The sequence below is a fragment of the Eurosta solidaginis genome, chromosome 5 (genome assembly GCF_040869045.1).
Source record: "Eurosta solidaginis isolate ZX-2024a chromosome 5, ASM4086904v1, whole genome shotgun sequence".
Lineage (NCBI taxonomy): Eukaryota > Metazoa > Arthropoda > Insecta > Diptera > Tephritidae > Eurosta > Eurosta solidaginis.
In genome coordinates, this window is record NC_090323.1 from 253,422,956 (window position 1) to 253,435,790 (window position 12,835).

Sequence of the window (12,835 nt, forward strand, 5' to 3'; positions counted from 1 at the left end):
ATTTGTTGTGAATATTTTTCTTCCTAAAACACTCAATGAAAATACTGTGGGTTTTATTTCATATTTGGGGTTGCATATTTTGGGATTAATTACGCTAAATTCTGCTCCCGTATCTATTATAAATCTAAGTGGTTTTATACGTGTTTGTACAACTATATAAGGTAATTTTCTTGTGGGGCTAGTTGAAAATCCTGATTATTTTCATTAACACCCAATTCCATTGGTTCGACTGTTGCCTGCCCAGGATCTCCATTAAATTGCGTTTTAATAGTATTCGGAATAAAAGAACTTTCACGATATGGATTTTGTGATCGATTTGTTTGACCACTGCTATTAGAATATAACCTCGACTGTACTGAAGCATTTGGATGCAAGCCATTCCTACTATGCTGTCCTAATTGTTGTTGAAAACGGGCATCATTATGATTACTGTAATAATGACCTCTGCTAACATTGTTGTTGAATTGTAAGTCGTTTTTGTTACTCATATTATTTTGTACGTTACTGTTATTTGTATTGTACAACTCGCTCGAAAATCTGTTTGTTCTATTTTGTTGTTTGTATCTACTATTATTATTATTAAAAAAGCTATGCCCATCATTATATTTTAAGTACCCATTAGATTTTATAATATCGTAAGCACTTTTCAAATCTTTGGGATTTCGACTAACTATAATACTTTTGACTGGCTCTGGTAAGCCGTGCTTGAAAGAGTTCAAAGCAATTCGCCCATTACTTTCATAATTAATACCAGCAATCTTAGTATTACTGAGTTGCAAGGCATTATTTAAACGACATAATAATGTATTAAGTTGATTATAAAAATGTTCTATTGTTGATTCGCATCGGCAAGACCTAATTTTATCAATAATTTCATCAACAGAGTTTTTCTCTCCGTGATTATCTACTAGAACTTTCCTGACTAGTTCCCAAGTATGAGGATTGCCATTAATTAACAATGACCGTCTAGCGTTACCAACGATTTTATCTTTTATATTTCCTATAAGTAAAACTTGTAAATCATCCGGAAAAGATTCTAAAGTTGGTATCATCAAATCTATTCGCTCTACAAACCCTAGCAAGGCGTTTTCATTCCCATCATACGGTGGAACACTATTAAGATTAGTTGAAATAAGCTTAAATTTAGCACTAACATCAAAATTATCCATTTTTAATTTTGTCTTGTTTCGCTAAACTGAATGTTAATACTTAAGAGTGTTTTTTTTTGTTTTTTTTTTTTTTATATGTATATATACATTGATTTATGTAGATTCTGTTGTTGTATATACGTATGTTGTCGCTCGTACTAGTGACTGAGCTTTTTGGTGCATTGAGTTGGAAACAAAGTTGTCGCTGCTGCTCTCAATACTCACTTTACTTTAACATTTGTTTACTTGCGTTGGAACGGAAGTTCTTGATGTTGCTCTTAAAGCTCGCTTCACTCTCTCACTGGATCGCTTATGCTTAACGGAAGTTGCTGCTCTAAGTACTCACTACACTTTCTTGCTGAATTCTGTTGGAACGGAAGTTGTTGTTGTGTCTATCAGTTTTTACTGTGCTTATATGTAAATTTGATTGTGTAGAAACGGAAGCTGTTTCTCTTGGTAATTTTTTTTCTCATTCGTATGCGTTTTGGTTTCAAATGTCTTTGAAATGACCCTTAACTGATTTATTATCTTCTCAATCGTTTCTGCTTCAATTTTTCTGTTTACAGTTTTTTTCTCTTCACATGTACAGTTTTATGCATATGTACATATATAGGCAGTCTAATTTTTTTTAAAAATACACTTTTCAAAAAATGTCTAGGTATAAGTCAATATCTTAAATATTTATATTAACGAATTCACATGTCTTTGGAACTTTTCCAAACTTTCTTATTACAGTTTTTATTCGTTTGATTTTAGGTACGTATGTACGTATTAATAAACGATTTTTTTTTTTGGTTTTTTTTTTCGCAATTTTAACTTTTTATGAAACAAGTTTCTGCTTCTTTTTCTTTATTTCAAAAACACTCCGTATTTTGAGACGTGTTAACTGCTTTTAGTAAAAATTTTAACTTTTTTACGTAGTGGGATTTTGCGTATTTAGTTCGCGTGCGACTGCGCCAATAAGAAGTCCGTTCTTTTCGAATGAAACTTTATTAATGATCTCCAAATTTCTGCAATGCTTATAACTAAGTTCACAAAAATGAGCTTAAAACTAATAATAGTAACTGTAATATGTAATGTTGTTGTTAATTGCGAATAAAGAGAAAGAGATTTATTTATTGGAAGTTGTTTACGGAAATATAGCTAATAAGTGAGCGGATATGGAAAGCGAAGGAAAGGTGTAAGAGGAAATGGTATAAGTAAGAAGAGCATGACAGTTATTAGTAGAGGGTGTGTCAGTATGTGACTAATGATAATTATTGGTAGAGGATGTGTCGGTATGTGACTATATTCAGTTTACTTTACAAATTTTTGCACATACCAACACTTTAAAGCTAATCAATTCATTTACTCCGAACAAAAAAGTTTATTTTCCCCCTTGCAACATTGTTGTGTAAAAGAAGCTGTCAATATCTGATGTTGTTATCCTTTACACTGCACAGCTTCCAATCCATTCACATTTTTTAAACATTTTTTTTCGTCACGAACATTGCTACCAATCCAATTTGCTTGGGGCATGCCACATATGTATGAACATATCTATGATACAAAAGAAATTCCTTAAGTTAAATTTTTGTATCATCATTTGTTAGAACCAAATACTTGTTTATTGTTCAAAAATCAGTTTAGATATGCCGGATTTTATTTAGTAGAGTAACTGAGAATTGTTGTGCAGTTTTGCGGTGAATTGAAATATTTTTCCCTGTAAATGAGAAATGCAAACATGCAGCGACATGTTTGCAGGTGCAAATGTTTAAGACTGTTAACATTGACGTAAGTAGCTTTCGGATTTTATTTTATAATTTTTTTTTTTTTCATTGAATGAAAACAAATTTTTTTTGTGAGATAAGAAGCACATTTTTTAAATGGTGTAAAAAAGCTTTTAAAGTAATGAAATAAACAAAAAAAAGTTTCTAAGGTACTTCTTTTTAACTTTATTAATATTCTCTAGTTAATTTCTCATATCAAAAGTTCAGAACTAATTCTCGAAAATTACTAATTATATTTTTTTTTATAAGCTTTTATTTTCGGAAAATTTATTGCCGTTTTACTTTATAAACTTGAAGAGATTTTATTACACGACACACATTTGAAAAAATATACTAAAGAATTCTTTAAATAATTTTTTTACAAAAAATATTTATTTATTTTTTGGCAGATCGTCTTTAGTTTTTGTTTGTTTTGTGAAATTTATGGAATTGATTTTTAAAAAAAATATTTAAAATTTTTTTGGGAAGAAGTCAATTTAATTTAAAAAATAACATAAAACTTTCATAAATTTTCAACAAAAACTTAACAAATTTTCACTTCAACCCACATAATTATATTTCACGTTTCAACAGCGACAAAAATAAATGACATTATAATAAGTTGACTTTAAGCTGACTTTTGGCTGACTTTTTAATCAGCAGCAACTCGACCAACTTGACACGCTGCCAAACTTTCCAATGAACATAGCAAAAGCAAAAAAGCGCACTAACAAAGAAATGCAGCATAAACGACATGCGAAAACAGGAAGCTACGTAATAAATTAGCAGGAGTGAGAAAATTTTTTGAGAATTTTCGATAAATGCAGTGAAGAGTAAATCCATGTGTGCATGTGTGCTTTTAACAAAAATTGATTAAATTTCGTAGAAAATTACTTTGCTTGCAACACAAAGACAGAAGTGAAAAGAAAATCTGATACAATGCAGCAAAATAATTAATGATGCTCTAATTAGCTGTTTGTGTAAAATTCTTTAGCACCTCAAGAGCATTTTTATAAAAAAAAAAAGATGAAAAATACAAAAACTTTTTAAATGCACATTCATTTATCCATTTGCACATACTAATTTATTATAAATTTTTTTTCTTACCGTCCACAGATCGCAATTTTCGCCTATGATTCAGCCACCATTCCTGCTGCGGAAACTACACAACAACTCATACCCCACATGCCCATATCCAGTGATTCCGTATTCATTTATCGACCCGATCGTCGTTTACAAGTTTGGCGTTTCGTTTCCTATATGTTCCTACATGCGAATTGGTTTCATTTGGGTTTCAATGTGGTCATTCAACTTTTTTACGGCATCCCGCTGGAAGTGATGCATGGTTCAGCGCGTGTTGGTATAATTTATTGTGCCGGTGTTTTTGCTGGTTCTTTGGGCACGAGCGTTGTTGATTCGGAAGTTTATTTGGTGGGCGCTAGCGGTGGCGTATACGCAATATTGGCTGCTCATTTAGCAAATATCATATTGAATTATCGACAAATGCGTTATGCGGTGGCACAGTTGTTGTCGGTGTTGATATTTGGTGAGTTGAAGCTTTTTTATTTGAACATTGATTTCACATTATTCGAGTGCACATTAGAGTAATAATAAAAAAGTATAAAATGTAAGAATTCAAGCATTTTTATAACTTATTTTCCGCATGCACCTTGATACGCTCTTATTTTTTGGCATTGATTTTAATATATCATGCAATGTGATTTAAGGCTGGGTGCGAGTTGGCCTAAATTTTAGGTACCTAAACTAATTTTCCACTGGAACTTTCCAGCACTGCAACAATTTAGGAAAAAAACTGTTAAAACTGTGCGAGTTCATTGGACAACTAAATGTTGTTTGTTTATACAAACAACACAAGACTGTAGTTTACTCAGGAACACTTGCTTCTGCAGGACAGGAGTCATGGGAGGAAAAGTATCCTTAGATCACAGAACAAGAAACTGCAGCGCCTCCGCCTAATTGGACGCTTGCTTCCATCTCAAGTTGAACACGGGTACATTGGGAATGCCCAAATAATTAATTTTAGGGAAGCGGTGTGGGCGTTGAGAACCACATTCATAACTGCTGAATCTGAACCAGCGTTGAAGATCAAGGATCTAATTTTTATTCCGCCAGCGTTAACGCCAATCTATTTAAAACCATCATTGCACCTTTCAACTACTGATCGGGCACCACCGCAGTCGAATCATCGTCCTCTGGTCAATAAAGTAGCTGTGATTAGTGCAAGCGCATTTTATTGGCATATACGTAGATATGTAGATATGCAGAAATCAAAAAAACAACTGAATAAAATAAAAAAAATCGATTTTATTTTGTTCTTCAAATTTGGCATGTAAATTTACGTTGAAAAGTATGCTCAAAAAAATTCTAAATTTTTTCTTCTGCACTGCCTTGCCGACAGTCTCCAGTGATTTAGGTTTTTCTCAATTTAGGTAGCAATTTAGGCAAATTCGCACACAGCCTAAATTGGTTTGATAAAAAATATATATGAAAACAAAATTGAATTTAAAAAACTATGATTAAAATGAGAAAGATATTAAAAGTTAAATTTACAGCTTTTTGCATATAAAATTTCCAAATGGAATAAAATGTAGGCTATTTTAATTTTGGCGTCCAACGTGGGGTGCAAAAAATATCAGAAAATTGTTTATTACAACTTAAAGAGCGAATATTTTGGAAATTCGGTAGAGCAAATTTTTGTATAACTAAACTTTTTGTTTGAATTTTATTAGGCTTTGCTGGTCTAGTGTAGTTAGTCCAAGTAAAAACTCGTACTTTTTCTCCAATATCACCCTACGTTTCGCCAAGCTTTTGTCATGTATGATAAAAGTACCCAATGACCATGGTACTGATGGATGTTTTTAGTTTTAAGTGTTTGTTGTTTTATGTTGTGTGATGTTTACACGTTAAGTTAATACTTTTTATATTATACCCCTGAGGATGCCAAGGAGCTTGGCGAAACGTAGGGTGATATTGGAGAAAAAGTACGAGTTTTTACTTGGACTAACTACACTAGACCAGCAAAGCCTAATCAAATTCAAATAAATACCAAACTGGTCAGCAAATTATTAATAAACTTTTTGTATTTAAAATTGTAAACAAGAAAGAAATATAGGCAATTTCAATGTTGGGCGTAACAAATATGTAAATTTTTTATTAAAGCTTTTTTTATTTAACTTATAGAGCAAATAAAGCTACAAAAACATTTTGGAAATTTTACCGGGAAGATCTGAAAAAATATGTTTTCAAAATTATTTTTGAAAAAAACGGTTAAAGAAAAAGTTCAAGCTCTTTTACGCCATGCTCAAAATGAGGCGCAAATAAAAATTTCAATATTTTTTATAAAAAATTTATTATTTTCCCAAATTATCTTACACGTTAAAGCTTTGATTAAAAATGTGTTTTTTCCAAAAAAAAAATAAAGAAATTACAAACTTCATTGGTTTATAATAAAAATGAAAGCAAAAGTACCCTATGTCATTTGACTTAAGTTACTTTGCATCCCTCTGTGGATTTCTCGTACTAATTTTCGTACGTTTTCTTCTTCCTTTCTTCTCTTACAGTATCATGCGATCTTGGTTATGCATTATATTCACAATATCTGGATGCCGACTTGGTGAGCAAACCTGTGCACGTCGATCGTTTGCTGAACGTTGATCCACCACCCGTCTCCTATATAGCACATATGACCGGCGCGTTGGCAGGCTTCACTATCGGCTTACTAGTGTTAAAGAATTTTGAACATCGTGCCTATGAAAATCTCATTTGGTGGCTAGCTTTGGGCATTTATAGCGCATTTACAGTATTTGCTATTGTTTTCAATTTGATCAACACAATGACCGGACAGCTGGTGGAAGAGCGCAGTGAGGTTGTGGCACAACAATTGTTGTACGATTTGGGTGTGTCATAAAAAGTATGTTTTCATAGCGAAAATTAATACAAAAAAAAAAAAAAAAAAACAATCGGTAAATGCAAACACGTGAAATATTGAAAAAAATTAAAAATACTTGCTTTGAAAACAATAATTTTGCGTAAAAAGCACAAATGAAGGCGTTGCGCTCAAATTTAGTGCCACGCGCGCAGGTTAATTAACCAAAAAAATCATTCAGCAAATAGTTGCTAATATTAATTGTTTGAATTTTTCACATTTTTGTTAATGGTTCTTTTTTTTTGTTATTACTACCATTCAATTTATCATACATACTACATTTGTATATAATATTTTTTTCTCTCTCTTTTTCTCATCTGTTTCATATTTATTGCATCGAAAGCAAATAAAAACCCAAATCGTATAAACAAATGTTGTGATAATACCAAAGACTGAATTAATTTTGAAAATAAAAGATAAAAAATACACATACATATAAACATACACACAAATACACACGCATTCATAAGTACTGCATTCAAGTGCGCTTGAATTAACATTAATTGTAATATTAAGAAGAGTGTGAACTAAAAAAAGCAAACATATTTATTTATTTATTTTATTTAAAATTATAGTATTAAATTGTCAGCATGAATGCACAATCGGGTCACAGAACCAAATATATGTATATAAATAGTTGAAATGCAGTTCAAAGCGTATACTACGAAATATTTTTGTAAATACATACACAGTTTCATATGAATGATGAGATCCTTTCGGCTTTTGACCAAAAACCACTAACTTTGTTATTTAGCTACATTAATTTCTATATGTATGTATATATGAAATGCAAACAAAAAGTTAGGAAAATCCTCGTTACACCACGCAAATTAATATAAAAAATGTGAAGCGCAAAAAAAGCGCTAAAAATCGCATTTTGTTTTTATAAATAAACGAACTAGTCAAACAAACAAACATAATTATGCTAAAAATACCATAGAACTTGACAGCCGAAAGCCAGAGAACCCGTTGTCTATAGATGAAAAGTTTTGAAGGTTTTAAAATTATAAAAAAATTGATTTTATCAAACATTCGAAAAAGCTCTACTCAAAGCTTTTGAAAAAATCCAAACAAACTTAATTTTTCACAATTAAAAGAAAGTTTAGTTTTTTTTTAAATGCTCAAAAAAGTGAAAAATTATATTTTTTTATTAAAAAAAAGTGTCCTTCACAGAACAGGTTTTACAGAGCTTCCGAAAAATTCGAAAAGAACTCAATATTTCTGGAAAGCTAAAAGAAATCCCTTTTGAAAATGCTCAAAAACATTGAACAAATACGGTATTATTACAGTAAAAGAAGCTCTCTTCAAAAGTAAAGTTATTTTCAAAGTTTCCAAAAAGTTCGAAAAAATTAAATATTTTCTTAAATAAAAAGTGTTTATTCATAGCTTTTACAAATGCTAAAAAAACTTGAAAAAGTGCAAAATTTTGTATAAAAGTCTCAAATTTCATAATAGAGTTTCAAAGGAAAATGATGACATACATCAATTTAAATTTGTTGCTTCATACATAAATTTTTAAATGCTTTCTTCTCAGAATACAATAGCCTTTTTTATAATATTCTTTATATAAAAGAGCTTCTAAACTTTTTCTGTACAAAAATTATCTCGGTCGAAAAAAATAATTTGTAAAAAAGTAGTTAAAAATTTCTTTCCCTAAAACAAACAAAAATTGCTACCAATCCTAAAACTTTAGAAAAAGTTAGCCTGCAAGCTTTAGTTTACTGCTTTTTCCAAAGCTCTTAGAGCACTTGATATGGTGAAAGCTCTGCTGAACAATTGCCTTTTTGAGCTTCGGCCATAAAAAGTATTTATACTCAAATTTTTGATATTTAGGGTAAGTATATATTTGAAGCTTAAAGCTTTTAAAAAGCCAAACAAAATTTGAATCTTTCTGGAAAAACTTAACTATTTTTTGCAAACATTACCGTGAGAACTTAAAGTTTTGATCTTTTATTAAGAGAAGTTTTTAAGCTTTATCTTAAAAAAATTAAATTTTTCCCAAAATTTCAAAATTTTGAACAATGTACTCTTTGAACTTTTTTCTAAAAATATTTTAGCTCCATCCTTTTTTCTGTGTGTACTTTTGGGGACTTTGAAATAGAATAAAAGGTTAAAATTACAAAACAAACTTAGAAGCTTTTCTTTCATAATAATACTTTGTTTACATTCCGGAGCTTCAATAATGAGGAAATTTAAAATTTTTGGGAATATAAAAAATAAAAAAAATAATAACAAATTTCTAGAAGCTTTTGAACTTTTCCACATAAAAACAACTTTTTGAGACTTTTAAGCTTGCAAAACAAACTTTAAAAATTATCAGAAAAGTTTTAAGGGCTGCGCTATTTTTGAAGTATAAATATTTAAAAAATTTGTTGTTTTGGCTATCTCAGAAATCAAAACAATAAATAATTGTAACAAAAAGAGTTTTTTAAAACAATTTTTATTCTGAGGAACCAAAACAATAAAAACAAAGTTTTCAAAAATGAGCTTTTGTGGTTCTCCTTAAAAATATTTCTTCTTGAAAAGGTGCAAAAAAATGTCAATATTATTTAACAAAAATAAAACTTTAAATAAATTTTATTCGAGAATTGATGGAGTTTGAAAATCTTTTTTACTTACAAAGCATTAAGCTTTTGAGCTTTCTCTTCAAAATATTTTATTTTTTCAAGATTTTTTTCAGAGTGCGAGAAATAAAGCTATCATGCCTTTTTTGTGCTCGTAAAGAGCTCATACGAAAACTTTCGCCCTTAGATTTTTCTGGTTCTCGGGCCGCTCATTTACAGTAAAGATGTCAAATATATGTACATATGTATGGCACGCTAAAGTTTGTTAAGAGATTATAAGTTTTTTTTCTAGTAAGTATGTAATAAAATTTCCTATCCAGTTTTTGATATAAATGTTCAATATTTGTTTTTTTTCTGATATTCCTAAAATTAAGTTCAAATCTAGAATATACTCACAGTGTTTTTGTAAATTTTCTATTTATGTAGTTAAAAAATTTAATTAAAATAAAAAGAAACAAATTTAGTAATATTGTACATATGTATGTATGTATAAGCAAGTTAAATTCAACTAAAACGAATAGCATACTTAGAAAATAAAATTTGAGAAATATTCGTAACGAACACTTATAAAACCAAAGAAAAATAAAGTAACTAAAAAACAAAACGGTAATAAAAAATTAAAAACAAAAAATTGTTTAAAATCGTCAACGTCCAAATTATGATGAAAAACTGTAAAATTTGAGTTTGATTATACATATGTTCATTTTTTAAAACAAAATATTTTCGAAAATAAATTTGAAATAATTTAAAAAAAAATATTTTAAAAACTTTTAGTCAATTATACTAAAAACCAGACCTACAATATTTGCATACCCATAATTGTTGACTGAACTTAAAACCAGAAATCTTTGTATTATTTTTAATTTTCAGAATTTTCATGTAATTTGCCTTTAATTAAATCACAAAAGAGTAACTAAATTCAAAAATAACAATTTCTTTATTAATGCACTAATGTAATTTACCAATCAAACATTCAACAATTTTAAAAACAATTTGCAATATCAATACCACCAGTCCATGCAACCGACAAAAATTTTGTCAATATTAAATATAAATAAATTCAATGCCAAAAAAATATTCCCAACAAACAATATTGTTATTTAATAAATATTTGCATGCAAATACCATAAATATATAAATAGATTTGCATCTATGTATGCATGTGCTGATATTTTCACGTAACAAATTAATATACATACGTACATATGAAAAAAAAAACCGAAAATAAACGATACAAAAAACTAACGTCAAATGTTCATCACAAGAAAAAAATACAAAATTTGCATACATATAAATTTAGTGAAAAAGTAAACAAAATACAAAACACACGAAATAAATTCAAACGAAAAAGTGAAAAATGCATTTTATAAAAATGTTTGAGCATCTGTCAGCAGCAATAAAACAATAAAAGAAAATTAAATGTTTGAAACAAAAATAATTTAAAGCTGTGTTTTTATTTAGCAACTTTTTGCATCTAACCGATTTTGGTTTAAAAATCAAATTTGGAAATGCACGTACATATGTAAGTATTGAAAATCCTTTTAGAAGTTCACGCAGGTAGGGAAAGTTTCTGATCGCCATTCACCAGAGAATATCCAGGGCCACTGTTGTTGCATGTAGTTCAAGTAGCTCACGCCTGCGGAACTGTAGCGTACATGTGGCCTCTGGGTAGGCACTAATCATCCGTTTCCCAGTGGGAAGGAGGCATTTCAGCGAGATGCGATAAGACCTCAAACAGACACGCGCGCCAGATTTTTATATTATTTATCGTCATTTCTTTGTCCTGATAAAAATAACCGGTTGTATGCACCGGCGTACGCTAAAAAAAAAACTCATCTTTAACATGCTGTCAGTCATTTTGACAGATGATTGTGACAATGGCAAGGCAACATCAGTTATATATACCAAAGGGATTTGGGACTTTTTCCCGACCAAGGGTTAACATTTCAGTGTAATCCGACCGCACCTCTTCGACATAATCGGCTCAAGAGCTAGCTGGAGGATACCATCAGCAACATTTGACCTCCCTGAGTTACGGTTGAAAGCGAGTCTCTTTCGTAGATCCAAAGGCTCGGTGCCGGTTTTATACTGGGTCACAAGTCCCGCCTCAGAGAATAGAATTCCAGTCAACAACAAGAATCTCTCTTTTATGACTACCTTTGAAAGCTTTAAATGATCTACGATTTAAGGACATGCACTTGGAATGTCCGGCCTATTTTAGATATTGCGTTGAATGACATATAGAAAGAAAACTATCTTAACCTGCGACTTCCTCGCCAAATTTTGATATTTACGCATGGAGACTACGGTTCCACTTCTACACTCAGAAAAAACTTGAATGAAATGGCATTTAAGATTTGTTTTCCTTTTCGCATGGCCAAAATATTTTCAAAATCAGGAAAAATTCCTCAACTTGAAGAATTTTTCCTCATTTTGAAGAAATATGGCCATGCGAATGGGGAAAAAATTTCTTAATTGCCATTTCATTCGCATTTTTCTTCTATCCGGAGAAATTTTTTTCTGAGGGTATCCTCGTAAAGTCGAAATTCTTTAATATAATATACACCTTGCAACTTTGCCGTGTTTAAGGTGTGCGCATGAATCGAGCTCCCAAAACCAGCCTTTGATCGGCTAACACTATAAAACTCATAGCCCAGGAGAGACCAGACATATTAAAGCTGCCAATGCAATAGGGTGCCAATAACTATTGAAGTTCATCTGTGTGGGAACGCTACCGCGAGTTGAAAACTGCAACGATATTCTTCAGGAAGTAAAAAATACAGATATTAAGGTGTGACATTGAACTATCAGCTGCAAGAATGGCGTCCCGACATTATATCTCGAACTATTTTGGCCTCCCAATCGTAGGCGGCGATGATGCACCCAGGAAATCCTCAACGGTTTAAAGACCTTAGCCTATTTTCATGATAATACAAGCGACTAACTTCGCACGAGGTATCTAAAATCCCCAGAGCTGAAGGGCTAATTGCCATTGTTCATATCTGGCAATAGTCTTTCCTTTATAATCGCAGGTAATGGAATTAATGTCCCATAACCGCTGGTGAGGTACGAATAGCAATACCCAGATGGTATTTTGTTGAGCTACTACTAATGCTGCATGAACGAAAATTGCTACCTAGTATTCGACACACAGAGACTAATTAGATAATGTGAGAACACTTATCTATTCTCTTAAAATTTAACAGCTGGAAAATGCGCCGAGAAGACGATGATCCCGTGCTCATAATCGATGACGATAGAATTACAATACGTACGTCGCAATAAAATTGTATATTTCATTATGAAAATCATAATAGTTGGTCAACTAATAGCATCGCTAAATTTAAAACAGCAATATTTCATAGACGCATACTATAAATGGCAAAGTGCAAAATATGTGATGCGGTTGAGGTATATAAAAAGTACAAA

At 30.9% G+C, this 12,835-nt stretch overlaps 1 protein-coding gene across 1 annotated transcript in view; it reads left to right on the plus strand.

Moving 5' to 3' along the window:
* Positions 1-10,844, plus strand: part of rho (rhomboid) — a 47,676-nt gene extending 36,832 nt beyond the window's left edge. Inside the window, exons 3-4 of the mRNA XM_067789804.1 lie at positions 4,013-4,442; positions 6,478-10,844. Coding sequence (XP_067645905.1) covers positions 4,013-4,442; positions 6,478-6,824 — 777 coding nt within the window. The 3' untranslated portion in view covers positions 6,825-10,844. The remainder of the gene's footprint in view (positions 1-4,012; positions 4,443-6,477) is intronic.
* The last annotated feature ends 1,991 nt before the right edge of the window (positions 10,845-12,835 follow it).